The 18,082-nt window shown below is 42.1% G+C and overlaps 2 protein-coding genes across 3 annotated transcripts; one reads left to right on the forward strand and one right to left on the reverse strand.

The window, feature by feature from the left end:
• Positions 1-1,684: 1,684 nt before the first annotated feature.
• On the reverse strand, positions 1,685-8,635 carry rtkn2a (rhotekin 2a). The gene is made up of 12 exons (XM_021612577.2): positions 8,442-8,635; positions 6,241-6,434; positions 6,084-6,142; positions 5,856-5,909; positions 5,535-5,652; positions 5,005-5,205; positions 4,697-4,791; positions 4,468-4,574; positions 4,135-4,266; positions 3,863-4,028; positions 3,638-3,745; positions 1,685-3,304 (listed from the first exon to the last, which is right to left on the reverse strand). Exons 1-12 carry the CDS (start codon positions 8,574-8,576, stop codon positions 2,736-2,738), a joined length of 1,938 nt encoding a protein of 645 aa, XP_021468252.1. The 5' UTR covers positions 8,577-8,635; the 3' UTR covers positions 1,685-2,735.
• A 219-nt stretch (positions 8,636-8,854) lies between these two features.
• On the forward strand, positions 8,855-16,896 carry LOC110529921 (protein ZNF365). 2 transcript variants are annotated; one of them, XM_021612590.2, is made up of 5 exons: positions 8,855-9,282; positions 14,342-15,126; positions 15,382-15,553; positions 16,038-16,081; positions 16,411-16,896. In XM_021612590.2, the coding sequence occupies exons 2-5, from the start codon at positions 14,354-14,356 to the stop codon at positions 16,565-16,567; spliced, it is 1,146 nt and encodes a 381-aa protein (XP_021468265.1). In that variant the 5' UTR covers positions 8,855-9,282; positions 14,342-14,353; the 3' UTR covers positions 16,568-16,896. The 2 variants fall into 2 exon arrangements, with proteins under 2 accessions (XP_021468265.1, XP_036841918.1); XM_036986023.1 differs by lacking the exon at positions 8,855-9,282 and adding an exon at positions 13,401-13,542.
• Positions 16,897-18,082: the final 1,186 nt, after the last annotated feature.

Raw genomic sequence — 18,082 nt, forward strand, 5'->3', positions numbered from 1 at the left:
AGGGCCGATTTCAAGTTTTCATAACAATCGGAAATAGGTATTTTTGGGCGCCGATTTTTTAAATAACTTTATTTAACTAGGCAAGTCAGTTAAGAACACATTCTTATTTTCAATGACGGCCTAGGAACGGTGGGTTAACTGCCTTGTTCAGGGGCAGAACGACAGATTTTCACCTTATCAGCTCGGGGGATCCAATCTTGCAACCTTACAATTAACTAGTCCAACGCTCTAACCACCTGCCTCTCATTGCACTCCACGAGAAGCCTGCCTGTTCTGCAAATGCAGTAGAAGCCAAGGTAAGTTGCTAGCTAGCATTAAACCTATCTTATAAAAAACAATCAATCATAATCACTAGTTATAACTACACATGGTTGATGATATTACTAGTTTATCTAGCGTGTCCTGCATTGCATATAATCGATGCAACGCAGGGGGATGACTTAACAAAAGCGCATTTGCGAAAAAAGCACAATCGTTGGACAACTGTACCTAACCATAAACACCAATGCCTTTCTTAAAATCAATACACAGAAGTATATTTTTAAACCTGCATATTTAGCTAAAAGAAATCCAGGTTAGCAGGCAATATTAACCAGGTGAAATTGTCACTTCTCTTGCTCATTGCACGCAGAGTCAGGGTATATTCAAGTTTGGGCAGCCTGGCTCGTTGCGAACTCATTTGCCAGAATTTTACGTAATTATGACATAACATTGAAGGTTGTGCAATGTAACAAGAATATTTAGACTTAGGGATGCCACCGTTAGATAAAATACCGAACGGTTCCGTATTTCACTGAAATAATAAACGTTTTGTTTTCGAAATTATAGTTTCCGGATGCGACCATATTAATGACCAAAGGCTCGTATTTGTGTGTGTTACGTTATAATTAAGTCTCTGATTTGATAGAGCAGTCTGACTGAGCGATGGTAGGCCGCAGCAGGCTCGTAAGCATTCATTCAAACAGCACTTTTGTGCGTTCTCTTCGCAAGCACAGCGCTGTTTATGACTTCAAGCCTATCAGCCTAATGGCTGGTGTAACCGATGTGAAATGGCTAGCTAGTTAGCGGGGTGTGCGCTAATAGCGTTTCAAACGTCACTCGCTCTGAGACTTGGGAGTAGTTGTTCCCCTTGCTCTGGAAGAGCTGTGGCTTTTGTGGAGCGATGGGTAACGCTGCTTCGAGTGTGGCTGTTGTCAATGTGTTCCTGGTTCGAGCCCAGGTAGGGGCGAGGAGAGGGACGGAAGCTATACTGTTACACTGGCAATACTATAGTGCCTATAAGAACATCCAATAGTCAAAGGTATATGAAATACAAATGGTAAAGAGAGAAATAGTCCTATAAATACTATATTAACTACAACCTAAAACCTCTTACCTTGGAATATTAAAGTCTCATGTTAAAAGGAACCACCAACTTTAATATGTTCTCATATTTTGAGCAAGGAACTCAAACGTTAGCTTTTTTACATGGAGAAGTAAAAGTGCGATATGTGCCAACACTTTGTTTTTGCATTATTTAAACCAAATTGAACATGCTAAATTTATTTTTATTGATGTATTAAGTTACGTGTTCATTCAGTATTGTTGTAATTGTCATTATTACAAATAAAATAAAAAGATTGCCGATTTAATCGGACATCGGCGTTAAATCATAATCGGTCGACCTCTAGTTTTTACATTTAGAAATGGCACAAGATCGTCAGCAGGCTAAAGTCAAAGCTCACATTAAGCATTAGTTGGACCAAATCAAAGTAGTAGAAATGGATTTTAATCCACAACATCAAAGACCGTTAGATATCTTACAGTATACGAGAGGGAAACAAGATAATCGAATACGTTAGGGCTACACAGACCATCAACAATATGCATTTAACAATAACAAAACTCTAGTACAACCATTAACTTTAGACATATTTCACCGAATATTGTTAACGAATACGCATTAAAAAATGTATTAAAAAATGACAAACGGCATGGTGCTTTGAAATCCTGTGTATTTTAGCAAATGCTAGCCTAACTACTAAACAAGTGCTAACGGCTAAATAAATGGCTAATTATTTGGAACAATAATGATACATCTACAATTCCAAAACAGTTCCTTAAAACGCATTGTTGCTCTACTTATTAAAAAAAGTTTTTAAAAAGAATAGAAAACAAAGTGATAACTTGCTCAGGCCACAGTGTACTGTGCATTAGTTTGGTCCGCTAGAAAGTGAATTGTTCCATTTCAATCTTCAGGCCACTGCTTATATCGAGTGCAGTGCAAAACTGAAATTATTTTCTGCTCTACTGGCCTATAAGATTATTTCATGCAATGCTTACATTAGATCCACTATTCGCTGATAAGTGTTCAATATATATCGATTCAGTGATATATTACGGTTAGAAAGGCCAATGCATTAAGGACTATTATCATAGTCTATTATCATAGTTGTTAGGCACACCATACCAAGAGAAAATTATTTATCCCAAAGGTACCACATTCAGAAGTGTATTTGCAGTCTATACATGATAATATTCCTACAGTGAGTTATTGGACACACATTGGAATAAGACAGTTTCATTAAAGGAAGGTTGCTTAGTCATTAAGAAATGTCCCTAAAAACACCCAAATAGGTCCTATTAGTAAAAGTTAAAAGGCATATTTGGGCCACTGGTGACCCTGGCTTCAGGCTTTAATCCCAGGTGAGGTTCAGTCAGTCACCAGGCTTTAGTCCCAGGTGAGGTTCAGTCAGTCACCAGGCTTTAGGGTTCATCTTCTCCCTAAAGGACTTCCTCAGTTTGTTGCGTGGAGCAGGGACGGGGGCAGGCCTGTGGGGGACATCAGGAGTCTGGGGGTACTCCAAGTCCTGCTGGGGAGGCTCTATCTGGCCCAGGGGGGCGTTCTTTCTGGACAGGCCACCAGGGTTCCTCTGCAGCTGCTGGATGATGGCAGAGAACTTGGCGTCCAGCGAAGGTCGTCCCGACTTGGTTCGCGCCCCAACGTTCTCCTTTTCCTGATACGGAGGAGGGGGTCTGGCTGGTGGGAGGCTGAAAGGCTGCTTGTCAGCAGGTGGGGGCGGGGCACGCCTTTTCTTGTTGTCATTGGAGACAGAGCTGGGAGTTGGGCTGGGACAGGGACTCTCTTTGCCCGGAGATAAAACACTCTTCTGCACCACCATGGGGATGGACCCGTCAAACAGAGCAGACCATTTAGGAGGCTCCCTTGCCTCCTCCTCACCAATGAGGAAGTGGCCCCCTGTTTCCTCAATTTTGCTGTGGATGATGTCGGTGATACTCTCAAACTTTCCAGGAGAATTTATACCTTTAGAACAAGATGGAAAATTTACTAAATTAATCATATAGTATATAAATAGTGTCTGACAGCAAGAAGGTCCCAACACTGGTTTCTGTAAGGCAGTTTTACAGAAACTTATTGACCTCTTCAGAGTTCACATGATCTGACTGATTATTTGATTATGTGATGGATTGTATTCATTTGATTTCTTTATTATTTGATTGATGGCATTTTATTTTTAATTTGTGTGTATTGCAGGGCTCATTTGAAAAATAAATAAGTCGTATTTTCTCACCCAAAACTGCATATCAGAAAAATCTAAGACAATATGTAGTCAAAGGTTTAGGGCACTGGACTTACTCAGGTCATTGTAGACAGAGTCAGCCTGTTTGGTGAGGAAGAGTGGGGGTTTCTTTGGTGACGTAACCTCAATCTTCATCAGCTCACTACAGCAGTTCTGCCACTGACCTGGGAGAGAGAAGATAAATCAGATCAGAGCATTGGGTGGAGAAATACAATTTGGATTAAATCTGTGAAAGAAAGAGCATGAGATTAAGGTTTTTGCTAACTCTTCCAAACACTCACTCTGGTCGTAGAAGTGCTGCCAGAATGCTTCCATCCAGTCCTCCAGCTCCTCCCTGCTGTCAGTTGTGAAGATGTTGGTCAGAGCCCCCCCCACCACTGGGTTGGTGATGGTCAGACTGTTGGACCTCTTCTGAGGGCCCTTATCCACCACACGGATCCTAGTGTCCTGGACAGAGAAACAGCAGGAAAGCCCAGGGATGAAAAACTGAAAACTAACAGTTATGTGCTGTTCTATCACAATGATTTTGGTCGGTTACCATGGCAATGTCTACCTTGTTGGTGGGTATGATGAGGCTGGGATCCACCTTGGCAGTAATCTCCTCAGGGGTGTAGTAGCAGAACAGCCTCCCAGCCTTGAGCACACAGTACAGGCTGCAGTATCGGGACAGCCCCTCCACACTTTGCTGGAATAGAAGACAATTATTATGGGTATTATGTAGTGAGCTACGGTAAGACATTGGTTTACTTTTCTACGCCATAGAATGGTATGTTATATGATTAAAGAAGGTTTTAGCTCTACTTATCAGGGCATGACTGGCAGGGCCAGATATGGTACTCTATAGTTTGTCAGGGAGCAGTCAGAGAGTTGATAACAGTTAGCTCACCTGCTGAATCAGATAGCCATTCATCATGTCCTGGGTCATACAGACGGGCTGGGCAACTAGACGACAGCAGAGGTTCCCATAGAGGGGCAGCCAGGAGGACGACTCAGCTAAAGAGAAAAGAGTTCAAACAAGGCATAGTGTGACCATTTCTGAAGCCAAAAACATGCAATGAAATGTATCTTTAACGCAATGCGGTATATAAGAATGTCCAATGAAGTGTTGCTCTTACCATCCTGGAGGACTATGAGAGAATGGGACTGGAAGGCCCCATCGGCCCAGGCCAAGCCCAGAGAGGTGTACGCCAGCAGGCTGTACCTTGCCCCCCTAGGAAGGACAGACAGAGACCCAAAGTGATTTAACATACAAGACTAACCAGATGACTTACTAGGCAAAAGGCAACAACTGCCAAACCAAAAGGGGTGACTACAGTGCAGTAAAACTGGGGCCTACCCATTACATATAATCAGCACCCAACGTTGTTCCTGACCATGAGACCTGACCAGGGAAAACTCTGGGTCTTAACTACATCTCACGTACAGCGGTATTGGGTTGGACTGCAGGAAAGCATCAGGGTCTCCAGCTTCAAGCAGGGGGCAGAGTTTCCTCCCAGATGCCCTGCCAAAAGAGCTGCGTAACTTCTTGGCCAGTTTCTTTGGGGTGTTGACCAGGATGGTCTCCTCCTCTATGGCACAGCTATACAGCTCCACTTTCAGCTCGAAGGCAGGCCCAACACCGTTACTGTCAATCAGGAGGGAAATGTCCGATTCAGAACACTTAAAGATGCATTCTCAAACTTTTGTATAATTTCAGCCAGTAGTTTTGAAAGTGGTGCTCACACGCCAAAAGTGGTCCCTGTTTTTTGTGTACTACGTCATCCATTTTGTATGATATGATATCATCGAGCTTTGTAATTCGTTTGATATGTTACGAATCCAATATGTTACAAATTTGGATCCCGGAGTGCATCTTTAACAAGAAACTGGAGAGAAGATGATAGGGTCCTGCAGACATAGAACCAAGGTATCCCATTTCAACAATACGAGTTTGTATTTGTGGTGAATACTTACAAAACTGTTACACCCTCAAAACAAACATCAGTCATCGATCTGTCCACAACCACCATCTCAGTGTCAAAAACTTCAGATCCAATTCTCATCAGGCAGAAGATGGCAACCCGCCGCGTGCCTAAAACCAGGATTCACAACCATAACTACATCCAGACTCAGAATACATATTTTGAATATTGGCAAGGACATGTCTTGTATATGAGAATTGCTTTAGTTATTAGGTTCAGTCTAAATGAAATGAAGTGAATTTCCAGGGAATCGGTTTCTCCTATGTTGCTTTCCTTTTCCTTCACTGAAAACAATAAATGACAATCTACTCACTCCCTTTGTTATTAAAGTGGTCAGAGTCTTTCCACATCAACGGTATGCGCAGCCCTACAGTGGAGGACAAAGACAAACCTGTCAGTAAATGGAAGAATCCCAGTATACTTTCCAACAACGGTGCTAAGACAAGTGGCTCGGCTCAAATATCTAATGATCTCCATGAATATCAAAAATGATACAGGACAGTCATTGTTCCCTTCTGACAAATAAAGAGAAGGATCTTACCAGACAAGGCCACTCTTCCTCTGCAGGCCACACGATCATCTGAAACTCGATCTGATAGTCTATGGCACACAAAACACATTAGAAATTCAACTTCACTTACGGAGCATGACTCCACAAACAAACACACATAACCAGACAATAGGAGGCCTATCTTTACCTCTGAGATGCGACTCTCATATCATGGTTCTCCTTGTGCATTTCTGTCATGTAGGCCTTGATCCGAGTGTTGCAGGTCAGGAGGTTCTTGGAGGCATTCAGGATCTGCTCTCTATTGGTGCTGGCCACCAGGAGCTTGTAGGTCCCGTCCCGCATGCGGATCTCAAAGTCTATCTTCTCCTGCATGTTAGAGTCCTGTAGGAGGGGATAACACCATAGTAATATAAAGAGTGAATTACAATAGTGTGGATTCACAGGAGACAGGTAACTAAGGAGTTTGGTGATCTCCTCTAGCTAAAGGATGTGACATGTCACAGACAGGAGACAGTGATGGGTTCTGGGTGAGGACACAGATCTTGGTGAACGAGGGATACTGGAAGGCATGTCAATAGAGCCAAGACAAAATGTGAAGAATGTTAAATGGTTCAAAAACACTCATTTGAAACAGAATTTAATCCCTCTGAAATAAAGAAACTCAAAACATGACACAAATGTATGGTTGGGCAGACAAAAGATTGACAGGGTTTGATGTGCATGACATGTTGGGTGGTCTTTGCTCGAACACAAGAGGAAAGCCAACAAATAAACCATTAACATAGGGATGACTTTTATTAAAAAACTAAATCATTTATTTACACCACAGACATCTGATGGTGTGAGAGGCTAAAGAAAGTATAGGCTACAAATAGTACAGTTTTCTGATTATTTAGCCTGGATCTCTTTCTCCTCTATTTTGTCACCTGTTAGTTTCTTAGAAATCTGTTTTATGTACAACAAATTCATGTCCTCTTTAATTTCATGAGTGTCATTCAGATGTAGACATTTTCAAGCATTTTGCCTGCAAGAACATTAGTTTGTTAATAGAGCAAAAAAATGAACGTTTCGATAAACATGTAAAGCAGAAGTGTTCTTTGTGACCACTGAAAAATCGTTATGTAGGAGAGAAACGGGTCCAATCTACGCAGCTAGCATATTGTAACTGGCTAATGTGACGCTCCATTAGCCGTCACATGACAGGTGCAATTTGGCATAGCAGAGATTTTTCGACCAACCTTATCTTGGCAACGATGCCATATTCGTTCCCATTCGGCCAATACATGCATATTCTAAAATGTCCGTATCCAGTTGCAGGTGGTTCGTTTTACATTTTGAAAATGCTCAGTTATAAAATAAATATTTTTTTTGTTCCGTGAAGTTATCCAACAAAGTGTACCGTCTCTGTCTGAATCAATGAGAGGAGATTTGAAATAGAATATTCTTGTCTATGTGCTATGCCAAACAGTACCTATCCTGTAACCGCTAATGGAGTATCACATTACATAGAGTAAAAGTACAGATACGTTAATAGAAAATGAATCAAGTAAAAGTCTAAAAGTATTTGGTTTTAAATATACTTAAGTATCAAAAGTAAATGTAATTGATAAATGTACTTAAGTATCAAAAGTATAAGTCATTTCAAATTCCTTATATTAAGCAAACCAGACAGCACCATTCCCTTTTTTAATTTACTAATGGACAATTTCCCTGTCCTGCTAAGCATTCAAAACGTAATGAATACTTTTGCCTGTCAGGGAAATATATGGAGTAAAAAGTACATTATTTTCTTTAGGAATGTAGTGAAATAAAAGTACTCAAAAATAAAAATAGTAAAGTACAAATATCAACAACAAAAAACACTTAAGTAGTAGTATTTTTACTTAAGTACTTTACACCACTGCTGCTAGCTAAATTCTATTCAGAAATAGCCACTATCATAAGGAAATATACATCTCCATAAGTGTCAGTATAAGTGCCTAGACAGAGGCTATGTAGCCAAGTAAAACTCAACATATCGTGGAGATGACGTTTACATAACTTGGCTACAGCGACGCTGGGTTGTTTCTGGACAGGGCCAGAGTGGATGTAGTAACGTATCACATAGATTGAATTGAAGCTAGTGTTTTACAAAATCAGTGATCATAAAAGAAAGCGTTGGAACAGTTAGCAAACCATTAATATTTCTGCATTTACGTTAGCTAGCTAGAGCGCAAATTATAACACTACTGTAACGCTATACATAGCGTTAAATCGTAAACTCAGCTGGATACGTTATTTGTTAGCTAGCTGACGCGTTCGTTAGACAGGCATCAGTTACCGAAAAACTTCAGTTTGCTAGCCTAGTAGTTAGCTAATCGGTTGACAACAAACAAACTGGCACATTACCTCTGATTGCAAGAATACAGTGCTCTCACTTATTTTCTTTCTTTTTATCTCCATTGCAAGAGAGGAACACGAGGACCGAGCACTTGCATTTCTCCTGAAATTTTGAACGTCCCGCTGATAGTCCATATTCGCCATTCGTCCAGACAAGCCCCCAGTGCTTTTCCTATCAATTCAGTGATGACGCGTTCCGCTGCCAAACAAAACTGGATTCTACCATTTTCAAATTCGAATTTCAAATTCGATTCGAGGATGTCTGATAACCACAGCAGTGGTGTGTGTTTGAAATTATCTGTATGTGTTTTTATCTGCAAGTAATAAGTTAAACATTACATTGATTCATGCATTTTACCAAGATATGGTCTGATTGTATACCCCGTCTGTCTCAGAGAGTGGTCACGCCGAATTGTCTGAGCTGCACATTATGGGATGAAAGCAACAATAATAATTTAATGGCCTGACAGTTAATAATTTACCATTTGTTATTTATTAACTTAGTTGGCAATTTGTACAGTTACATGACTATTTATTCCATTCAACAAAAACGTATTTTGCGCCGTCAAAAATGCCATCATGTGCAACGCTGCTGTTCTGTTTCAGTAGCCATTAAACGCGACATTTACTAGCAACATTCCATTGATAATTTGTTGCTGATCGTCACTAGCTAGTATTCTTTCCATCCGCAGCTTCCCAGACGCGTCTACCTTAAAGGAGGTTGGGGAGGCTGTGCTCACTACTCTCACTGACTAACAATTTCCAAAGCGTTCGCAGGACATTTGTGTGGAGGGGGAATTCTAGCTTTTTTTCTTATTTTTTTTGGCATGACACTGTTATTCAAATACAGGTAAACTATATGCACGCGAGATTACATGTATACACAGCTTGAAATAGATAATGTTGTACATTTATTAAACACCATATGGCGCTATGTATCGATAGCAGCCGCCTGGCTAGCTAGCTAGTCCTGGTGAGCCATGTATGGGGTAGGAAGAGATGCTAGCAGCGTTAGCTAATAACTAGCCTACATAAAACATTACCCGTTACATGTACGACATAATCTGTTGTACACAGTTAATATTGAATGCCGTTATGTATCATTGCTTAGCTAAATACTTGAATTGCATGTGCTTGAGTCTGCTGTCAACCCAGCCTGATCTCATAAACTAGACGTAACATAGTAAACGTACATCCAGGTAATTCAAATTAGTATGATAAGTTTGGTATATTAACATAAGACCAGGGGTGAAAGTAAGGTGGTCTGGTACATGTCCCTGCAAATTAATAGTGGGGGCACACCTTACAAAGCGGAGATAAGCGGCCGAGACCGAGGTGCCCATGGACAACAGTGGATGCACCAATTCAGGCTACAAGTGTAGGCCTAATGACAATCACAGAATGTCATTAAAATACACATACAGTACCAGTCAAAATGTTGGACACACCTACTCATTCAAGGTTATTTCTTTATTTTTGACTATTTTCTACATTGTAGAATAATAGTGAGGATGTCAAAACTATGAAACACATGAAATCATGTAGTAACCAAAAAAGGGTTAAACAAATCAAAATATAATTTATATTTGAGATTCTTCAAAGTTGCCACCCTTTTGCCTTGACAGCTTTGCACACAGCCAGCTTCATCTGGAATGTTTTTCCAACAGTCTTGAAGGAGTGAGTTCACACTGCGCTCCAACTCATCACAAACCATCTCCATTGGTTGGGTGGGTGATTGTGGAGGCTAGGTCATCTGATGCAGCACTTCATCAGCACTTCACTCTCCTTGGTCAAATATCCCTTACACAGCCTGGAGTTGTGTTTTGGGTCATTGTCCTGTTGAAAAACAAATGATAGGGGCCTCTCGAGTGGCGCAGTGGTCTAAGGCACTGCATCGCAGTGCTGGCTGTGCCACCAGAGACTCTTGGTTCGAGCCCAGGCTCTTAAGCAGCCGGCCGCGACTGGGAGGCCCATGAGGCGCGCTGTGTTAAGAAGCAGTGCGGCTTGGTTGGGTTGTGTTTCAGAGGACGCATGGCTCTCGACTTTCACCTCTCCCAGTAATTGGATACCACAAAATTAGGGAGAAAAAGGGGGTAAAAAAGTTGAAATAATTATAGCAAACCAGATGCTGTGGTAGACATGCTGTGCCTTGAATTCCAATCAAATCACACCAGCAAAGTACCATCACAGCCCCTCCTCCGAGCTTCATGGTGGGAACCATGAAGTCTGCGTCTCACATTTGGAACCCAAAATCTAAAATAAGAAACCAAAGGACAGATTTCCACCGGGTTGCTCGTGTTTCTTGGGCCAGGAAAGTCTCTTCTTATTGGTGTCCTTTAGTAGTGGTTTCTTTGCAACAATTTGACCATGAAGGCCTGATTCACACAGTCTTTGAACAGTTGATGTGTCTGTTACTTGAACTCTGAAGTATTTATTTGGGCTGCAATTTCTGATGCCGCTAACTCTAATGAACTTATCCTCGGCACTTATCCTCATGAGAGCCAGTTTTGTCATAGCGCTTGATGAGACTGCACTTGAAGAAACGTTCAAAGTTCTTAATGTTCCGTATTGACTGACCTTCGTTGCTTAAAGTAATGATGGACTGTCATTTCTCTTTGCTTATTTAAGCTGTTCTTGCCATAATATATACTCGTCTTTAACCAAATATGGCTCTCAAACGCATAAAGAAGGAAAGAAATTCCACAAATTAACTTAACAAGGCACACCTGTTAATTGAAATGCATTTCAGGTGACAACCTCATTAAACTGGTTGAGAGAATGCCAAGAGTATGCAAAGCTGTCAAGGCAAAGGCAGGCTACTTTGAAGAATCTCAAATATATTTTCATTTATTTAGCACCTTTTTGGTTACATTATTCCGTATGTGTTACTTCATGGTTTGTCTTCACTATTATTCTGCAATGTAGAAAATAATAAAATTAAAGTGCATTCGGAAAGTATTCATACCTTCACTTTCCAAATTTTGTTACAGCCTTATTCTAACATTGGTTAGGGGAAAAAATAACAATTGAATCAATCTACACACAATACCCCATAATGACAACGCAAAAACAGGTTTTACAATTTTTTTTAATGGAAATATTACATTTACATAAGTATACAGACCCTTTACTCAGTATTTTGTTGAAGCACCTTCAACCTCATTGGCAGCAACTAAAGCCTTGAGTCTTCTTGGGTATGACTTTACAAGATCGGCACACCTGTATCTGGGGAGTTTCTCCCATTCTTCTCTGCAAATCCTCTCCAGCTCAGTCAGGTTGGATGGGGAGCGTCGCTGCACAGCTATTTTCAGATCACACCAGAGACGTTATATTGGGTTCAAGTCCGGGCTCTGGCTGGGCCACTCAAGGACATTCATAGACTTTTTCCGAAGCCTCTCCTGCGTTGTCTTGGCTGTATGCTTAAGGTCATTGTCCTGTTGGAAGGTGAACCTTCACCCCAGTCTGAGGTCCTGAGCGCTCTGGAGCAGGTTTTCATCAAGGATCGCTATACTTTGCTCCGTTCATCTTTCCCTCAAACCTGACTAGTCTCCCAATCCCTTCCGCTAAAAATCCTCCCCATAGCATGATGCTACCACCTGCAGATAGTGCTGCAGATAGTTGTTGTCCTTCTGGAGGGTTCTCCCATCTCCACAGAGGAACTCTGGAGCTCTCTCAGTGATGGCCAGGTTCTTGGTCACCTCGCTGACCAAGGCCCTTCTCCCCCAATTGCTCAGTTTGTCTGGGCGGCCAGCATTGGTGGTTTCAAACTCCGTCCATTTAAGACTGATGGAGGCCACTGTGTTCTTCGCTACCTTCAATGCTGGAGAAAGTTTTGGTACCCTTCCCCAGATCTGTGCCTCGACACAGTCCTGTCTCTGAGCTCCATGGACAATTCCTTCAACCTCATGGCTTGGTTTTTGCTCTGACATGCCCTGTCAACTGTTAGACCTTTTATATAGACAGATTTGTGCCTTTCCAAATCATGTCCAATCAATTGAATTTACCACAGGTGGACTCCAATCAAGTTGTAGGAACATCTCAAGGATGATGAACCTTGGAAACAGGATGCACCTGATCTCAATTTCAAGTCTCATAGGAAAGGGTCTGAATACTTACAGTACCGTTCAAAAGTTTGAGGTCACTTTAGAAATGTCCTTGTTTTTGAAAGAAAAGCAAAAAACTTGGTCCATTAAATTAACATCAAATTGATCAGAAATACAGTGTAGACATTGTTAATGTTGGAAATGACTATTGTAGCTGGAAACAGCAGATTTTGTAAAAATGTTTTATGGAATATCTACATAGGCGTACAGTTGCCCATTATCAGCAACCATCACTCCTGTGTTCCAATGGCATATTGTGTTAGCTAATCCAAGTTTATCATTTTTAAGAGACTAATTGATCATTAGAAAACCCTTTTGCAGTTATGTTAGCACAGTTAACTGTTATTCTGATTAAAGAAGCAATAAAACTGGCCTTCTCTAGACTAGTTGAGAATCTGGAGCATCAGCATTTGTGGGTTTGATTACAGGCTCAAAATGGCCAGACAACGTGCTTTCTTCTCAAACTCGTCAGTCTACTCTTGTTCTGAGTAATGAAGGCTATTCCATGTGAGACATTGCCAAGAAACTGAAGATCTTGTACAACGCTGTGTACTACTTCCTTCATAGAACAGTGCAAACTGTCTCTAAGCTGAATAGAAAGAGTGGGAGGGCCCCGGTGGACAACTGAGCAAGAGGACAAGTACATTAGTGTGTCTAGTTTGAGAAGTCCTCAACTGGCAGCTTCATTAAATAGTACCCGCAAAACACCAGTCTTCAACGTCAGCAGTGAAGAGGCGACTCCGGGATGCTGGCCTTCTAGGCAGAGTTCCTCTGTCCAGTGTCTGTGTTCTTTTGCCCACCTTAATCTTTTATTTTTATTGGCCAGTCTGAGATATGGCTTTTTCTTTGCAACTCTGCCTAGAAGGCCAGCATCCCCGAGTCGCCTCTTCACTGTTGACGTTGAGACTGATTCTGACACTCTTTCTATTCAGCAAAATTCTTAACTTAGGCTACTGTTTGTTCAATTATTTTATTGGCACCAGCGGAGAACATCGGGCATGTTCCGGGTGAGTAAGACAAAAACAAAAGTAGGGTGGATTTGTGGGTGTATATTTAGCTACGTCTAGCAACCCAATGGTTGCGAGTTCAACTCTCATCAAGGACAACTTTAACATTTAAACTTTTCAACTACTTATTACTTTTTATCTACTTTGCAATTACTTAGCGTGTTAGCTAACCCTTCTCCTAACCGTAACCCGTCCCTTAACCTTTTAACCTAACTCCTAAACTTAACCACGATTTCGAACTCCTAGACTAGGTAAAGTTAGCCAGCTAGCTAACGTTAGCCAACTAGTCACCTAGCTAGAATTTGTAACATACCATACGTTTTGCAAATTCGTAACATAATACGAATTGTAATTTGTAACATATACGAAATTGGTGATGGACATCCACAAATTAATACATACAAATCGGAACATATACTAAATGTAGTGTCTCGGATTTACATACAGAATAACATGAAATGCTCAGACCAGGTAACAGCAACCCATATTACTGTCACTGTCATCTATTGTTGGCTGGTTGTTGATGGGGATCTGCAGGCCTTTTTATTTTACGAAGGTATTTGTCTGTTAGGTGACATTGATTGAATAGCATTTTTATAGGGACAAACATAGTCAATGGTTTTGATTCAAACAAATGTAGGATTGATTTGATAGCATAGCCTACTATAATATGAGTATTAATCCTTTGCAGTAATATAGCTGAGTGCTGTAAGGATGAGGTGTTCGCCTTATCATAAGTCTGCTGTATTTGGATTACTTATATCAAAGTCATATCAGCCATTATGTGTTTGGCTTCCAGGTCGTAGGTGAAATGCAGCAGAAGGTATGTGCCAGGAGGACCTCTCTCTTCACTGAGAATGGACAGGCTCGTGGGGCATCTGCTGACCCCCAGCTCCCATTCAGGTGCCCTCGGTGTGGGGAGCATAAGAGGTTCCGTAGTCTGGCCTCCTTGAGAGCCCACCTGGAATACAGCCACAGTTACTACCACACCATGCACGAGCTGAGCCTTCCGACCCGCAGGGTGCATTCCCACCCAGAGAGAGCCCTGCACGGAGGCTCCCTGAGTGACACACGAGAGGTCACTATCTGCATAGAGAGGTGTCGTATGCACCCTGTGGGGACGCAGGCAGCTGAGGAGATAAAGACTGAGAATGAAGAGGAGGAAGAGGAAGAGGCCAGTAAAGATGGTCTCAAAATCCACAAGTCCAGCCCTGGGACAGATCATATCCCTTCCCCCTTTCCATTTGACGAACCTCCAGACCCAGGCAGCAAGCTTGAGGTAGTGTTTCCAGAGCGGAATGTCTGTACCGAGGAGATGACGCTCCGGCGCAGGCTGGCCGAGGTCCTACGGGTGGTGGACAGCACCATGCAGAGGAGGCTGCACAGGGTCACCACGGAGCTTGCCAAGACGGACACAGAGCTGCTGTGTGAGTGTGCCCTCTCCCAGCACCTGGCGCAGGAGAGGCAGGAGGTACAGGAGAAGGAGCGGGCGCTGAGCCGGCAGGCGGACGTGGCCATGATGGTGATTGCCACGCTGAAGGAGCAGCTGAAGGAGTCAAAGTACGAGCTGGAGAGGCGAGAACAGTGAGTGTCTGAGCCAGTAACTCAATCTTAACCTAAACCTTTCCTTACTGTATTTTTAGTCACAATCTTAACCATGAGGTCAAATGGCGGACAACAGTTACCAATACACTAATCTGGCAACTCCTTATATTGATGCTGTTTCAAGTGGAGTAAGACTGTAATCATTGCAGTAGCAACATTCATTAGTATGTTACTCGCTACTCTCCTCATTGCTCCCTTCATATTTTCAATTTGTATCTGTTTTTTTTTATTTAGAGACGTCATCACCATTCAGAATTTCCTTGAGGCTGCCACCCAGCATGAGATATGTGGTAAAGTTCGGATCCAATGCTTCATTGAGAACCTGCTTAAACGCATCGCCCTGGCTGAGAGGCTACTGGAGTACTATCAGAGCTCCCCCAGTCCACCGAACTACACAGATTACATGGTACTGTACAATATCACGCCTTTTTCTTTACTACTGATGGCAATATGTTTACAATGGCAGATATCTTTTCTGTGGTAGCTGTTATTACATTTTTGGTTTTACACTTGTCATGAATGGCCATGGAAAGACTGTCAGGGAGAGAGTAGAAGATATCATAATTGTTACACATTTGAACCCTTGTGAGATCTGTTGATCCTAATTGGCATCCCAGATTCCGTTTGGGAATTGAGAAGAATCAGAATCACCTTTATTTGCCAAATACATTTGCCGATACAGGAATTTGAAATGGTGCTGTCACAATAAACAGAATATACAGACAGCCTATTCAAATGTGTTTTCTTCCTCCCTCCCTACTGATCTATAAAAAAAAAAAAGAAAGGGAAACATGATAATTTACAAAACATTTCAGAACGGGATAATATCAGCTTTTGAGCTTGGGTGTCAACAGTAGAAATACCTGACATCCTTTTCATCTCCCTTGCAGTACCAGACAGCTGAAAACAGACCTCATAGAATCCCCAAAAGCAGGCAAGTTTGTGAACTAGATCTTTTTACTGTTGATATACATGATCTACACTTTCCATCCCAGGCCCATGTGTTTTTGGCCATGGCTTAGTGTCTCACTTTGATTATAATCCTAAATTTCCAGTTTCAAAGGTTAGTACATGGTTACATATCAATTATGCATAGGGATCCCTTGTCGCCAATGAGATTTTGTCAGCCTCATTCATTAGTAATGATTCTACACGTGAGACGTTTTATCTTCTCCACTAATCCTGAGTCTGTCATCTTTGCCTGCTGTTTGTTGAAGCATTGGTTTCGTGTCTGACGTTTGTTGAGTTGTCCTCTGATTCTAGGTCAGCGGGTTGTCAGCTGTCACAGTCCTGTCCCCAGGAAGGTAAAACGCACCCCTCCCTATTAGGGCGGAAAGTGGGTCACTCTAGCTACTTCAGACCTGATCACAGAGATGAAGTCTGGACCCAGGGCAGCAGATCAGTTGGATTTGAGGACTAGGTAAGCTGACCAGGGTAGAGAAATGAATGTATATATGATATGTATTTACTCAATGTATAGCTAATACTGAGCAGGGTTGTATCAAAGTCTTTATGGCCATGTGTACGCTGGTTTTTGCTCCATTCTCAAATCTTATTTTGTCACATGCTTCGTAAACAACAGGTGTAGGCTAACAGTGCATTGCTTAATAATGGACCCTTCCCAAAAATACAGAGAGGGGGAAAAAATAGACAAATTAATAAATACACAATGAGTAACAATCAAATCAAATCAAATGTATTTATATAGCCCTTCGTACATCAGCTGATATCTCAAAGTGCTGTACAGAAACCCAGCCTAAAACCCCAAACAGCAAGCAATGCAGGTGTAGAAGCACGGTGGCTAGGAAAAACTCCCTAGAAAGGCCAAAACCTAGGAAGAAACCTAGAGAGGAACCAGGCTATGTGGGGTGGCCAGTCCTCTTCTGGCTGTTCTGGGTGGAGATTATAACAGAACATGGCCAAGATGTTCAAATGTTCATAAATGACCAGCATGGTCGAATAATAATAATAATAAGGCAGAACAGTTGAAACTGGAGCAGCAGCACAGTCAGGTGGACTGGGGACAGCAAGGAGTCATCATGTCAGGTAATCCTGGGGCATGGTCCTAGGGCTCAGGTCCTCCGAGAGAGAGAAAGAAAGAGAGAATTAGAGAGAGCATATGTGGGATGGCCAGTCCTCTTCTGGCTGTGCCGGGTGGAGATTATAACAGAACATGGCCAAGATGTTCAAATGTTCATAAATGACCAGCATGGTCGAATAATAATAAGGCAGAACAGTTGAAACTGGAGCAGCAGCACGGTCAGGTGGACTGGGGACAGCAAGGAGTCATCATGTCAGGTAGTCCTGGGGCATGGTCCTAAGGCTCAGGTCCTCCGAGAGAGAGAAAGAAAGAGAGAAGGAGAGAATTAGAGAACGCACACTTAGATTCACACAGGACACCGAATAGGACAGGAGAAGTACTCCAGATATAACAAACTGACCCTAGCCCCCCGACACATAAACTACTGCAGCATAAATACTGGAGGCTGAGACAATAACTTGGCTATATACACAGGGTACCAGTACTGGGTCTATGCGCAGGGGTACAATGTAATTGATGTAGATATGTACATATAGGTATGGATAAAGTTTCTACGCAACAGGATAGATGATAAACGGTAGAATGTGATGAGCGCAAATAGGATCAATGCAGATAATCAATAACTACCCTGACTAACTATTTAACTAACTATTTAGCTGTCTTGTGGTTTGGGTTAGAAGTTGTTCAGGGTCCTGTTGGTTCCAGACCTTCCGTGTGTTAGATTGAAAACAATCTGACTTAGGTGGCTGGAGGCTATGACAATTTTTAGGGCCTTCCTCTGACATGTCCTGGTATAGAGATCCTAGATGGCAGGGAGCTCGGCCCCAGTGATGTACTGGGATATACGCGCTACCCTCTGTATCGCTTTGTGGTCAGATGCCAAGCAGTTGCCAT

This window comes from Oncorhynchus mykiss, chromosome 1 (assembly GCF_013265735.2).
Source record: "Oncorhynchus mykiss isolate Arlee chromosome 1, USDA_OmykA_1.1, whole genome shotgun sequence".
NCBI classification, from domain to species: Eukaryota; Metazoa; Chordata; class Actinopteri; order Salmoniformes; family Salmonidae; genus Oncorhynchus; species Oncorhynchus mykiss.